Source organism: Echinops telfairi, unplaced genomic scaffold (genome assembly GCF_000313985.2).
Source record: "Echinops telfairi isolate 266 unplaced genomic scaffold, ASM31398v2 ScPeMD7_7424;HRSCAF=8462, whole genome shotgun sequence".
In the NCBI taxonomy this organism is placed as follows: domain Eukaryota; kingdom Metazoa; phylum Chordata; class Mammalia; order Afrosoricida; family Tenrecidae; genus Echinops; species Echinops telfairi.
Window position 1 is genome coordinate 7,680,657 of NW_022111324.1, and position 2,314 is coordinate 7,682,970.

General features: G+C 36.1%; 1 protein-coding gene across 1 annotated transcript in view; it reads left to right on the plus strand.

Annotated features, from left to right (window-relative positions):
* DCAF6 (DDB1 and CUL4 associated factor 6) overlaps positions 1-2,314 on the plus strand; it is a 134,646-nt gene that overhangs the window by 51,985 nt on the left and 80,347 nt on the right. The window contains exon 6 of the mRNA XM_004706846.2: positions 1,481-1,616. Within this exon, the coding sequence (XP_004706903.1) occupies positions 1,481-1,616 (136 nt within the window). The remainder of the gene's footprint in view (positions 1-1,480; positions 1,617-2,314) is intronic.

Sequence of the window (2,314 nt, forward strand, 5' to 3'; positions counted from 1 at the left end):
GGATTTCATCACTTTGCTCCCCTTGCTGCTCTGTTGCATGCCTTTAGTGTTTTGCCCCATTGTGATGGTGTCTGATTGTGCATAATTCCTGCACTGTGTCTCTAGTATTGTCCCCCGCAGCACTATGGTTTAGTGAGGGATGGAGTGTCTCGTGGTAGGGCCGGCCCTGTGGTCCTCTCTGTGCGTTGTCTGTTCTGAGCATGAATATCGTCCTTGGGACTTGGTGTCAGCACATTTTAGATGCAGTTTCTGCATCTAAAATTAGGTGCCTTGGCTGATATTTGAGTCGACTTATACTCGAGTGTATATGGTGCCAGCTAATGATTTAGCACAGTTGTTCAGCTGTGAATCTTACATCTTGGAGTAATTTTAATTTTTTCATATTTATGGTGTATTTTTATTAGTAATTTAGTTCTTGTTATCATTGATGAGAATATACATAGCACTAGATTCAAAATTTCTTCATGTCCAATTCAGTGACATTTATTACATTCTTTAAGTTATATAGTGTTCCCTACCCTCCTTTCCAAAAATTTCCTCCTCAATTAATATAAACTCACTGTCTCCTAACTTTCTGATATTTTGGATTACTGTTGTGAATTTGATCTCAAAACTCACCTGCCATTACCATTGATCTCCATATCAACCCTGTAAGACAGACTAGAACTGCCCTTGTGGGTTTCTGAGACTGCAAATATTTCTAGACGTAGAAAGCCTTATCTTTCTCCCACAGAGCACTTGGTGGTTTAAAACTGCTGACCTTGTAGTTGGCAGCCCAACTCATAGCCCACGAAATCACCAGGGTTCCTGATCCTGTATGGAAGTTCATACATTACTGTTTAGTTCTAAGAAGACTTCAAGGGGTATTTTTGGTTTAAAGATGATCTCAGGATAATCGCTTTAGGGGTTCAGTCATTCTTTGTGGCTCCAGAGAATTTGAAATTTTGTTCTGCGTTTTCTTTCTATCAGGATTCTTGATCTACACAATTTTTATCAAAATGTTCCGTAATAGTAACCAGGCATCAGAATTGCATGTAGAAGCAATTACCTACTCATTGGGATGTGTTTTGAGCTCCTCAAATACTGGTTGTTTTTTGAATCTCTTAAGTTTAGTGAGTAATTTGAAATGCATTTCTTTCTCTTTAGTTGCTTCATAGGAAAGGGTACAGTATTAGAAATTTTTGAGTCATATAATAAACTGTACAAAAAAGAGAATTTTCCTTCGGGCGTTAGGACTTATGAGGAGGAATATTAGTTACGTAAATGTATAATTGTATTGCCACCTAGGTTCAATGTGTTAGGAATGATTTGTGTGATCGAAACCTGAAAAATAGAATAAAACCCCAACTTGCAATGGCTGCACACTGCATTACTATTTCTCAGAAAGGTTATTTTCTCATTGAAGGGAAAATGTTTTAAATCTGATATCATCCTTACTCTATAGCTCTGTGTAAATGCTGTTGTTTCATATCTTTTGTAGGACATTTTAATTAACTGTCGACGTGCTGCCACATCTGTAGCTATTTGTCCACCAATACCATATTATCTTGCTGTGGGTTGTTCTGATAGCTCAGTACGAATATATGATCGGCGAATGCTGGGCACAAGAGCTACTGGTAAGACAATAGAATAGTCTTAACCGTTGGAAAAAAAATCTTTGCAAAGTATTTACCGTTTCAAAATACCTATTTTGTCATACAATTCAGAACATATATTGCACTTAAATACTATGGATTATTATGAAAATAGCATTTCATGAAGTTTTTATGACCCTATGGGGAGAAAATTTGAAATTTATTGCTATAAAAATTATGGGTTTTGACTTTTATAATGTTTGTCATTTTTCACTCAGGAGGATAAAGGTAAGTGTGATGGAGAGAAAAGTTAGAAAAACAATAGAAACATGGCCATGGGTCGATGCATAGCATCTGTCCATGTATACAGGGCTTACTTTGTAATGCTACTGCTGTCCTGAGTTAGAATCACCTATTAAACCATCTGCTTCTTCCTGATCCATTGTCAGAGCAAACCACTTTGGAAATAACCAACTAAAGACAAGTAATACTGACCTCATTAGTATATATAGCATTACAGACACTTATATTACATTATAATATATGTACGTAATATTATTAAAAATAAAAGTAGACGTGGCCAGAAATTAGCAATTTTAGTAAAAGGGGCAATAAATTGTTGGAATGGGAAGACCATGTGGGATCTTTCTGAACTGTTATTTTTGTTCAGTTATATATATTCAAGGAACATAGTAGTAATGGGATAGATTTATGCATAATTGTAGTTTTCCGTTGCTGGG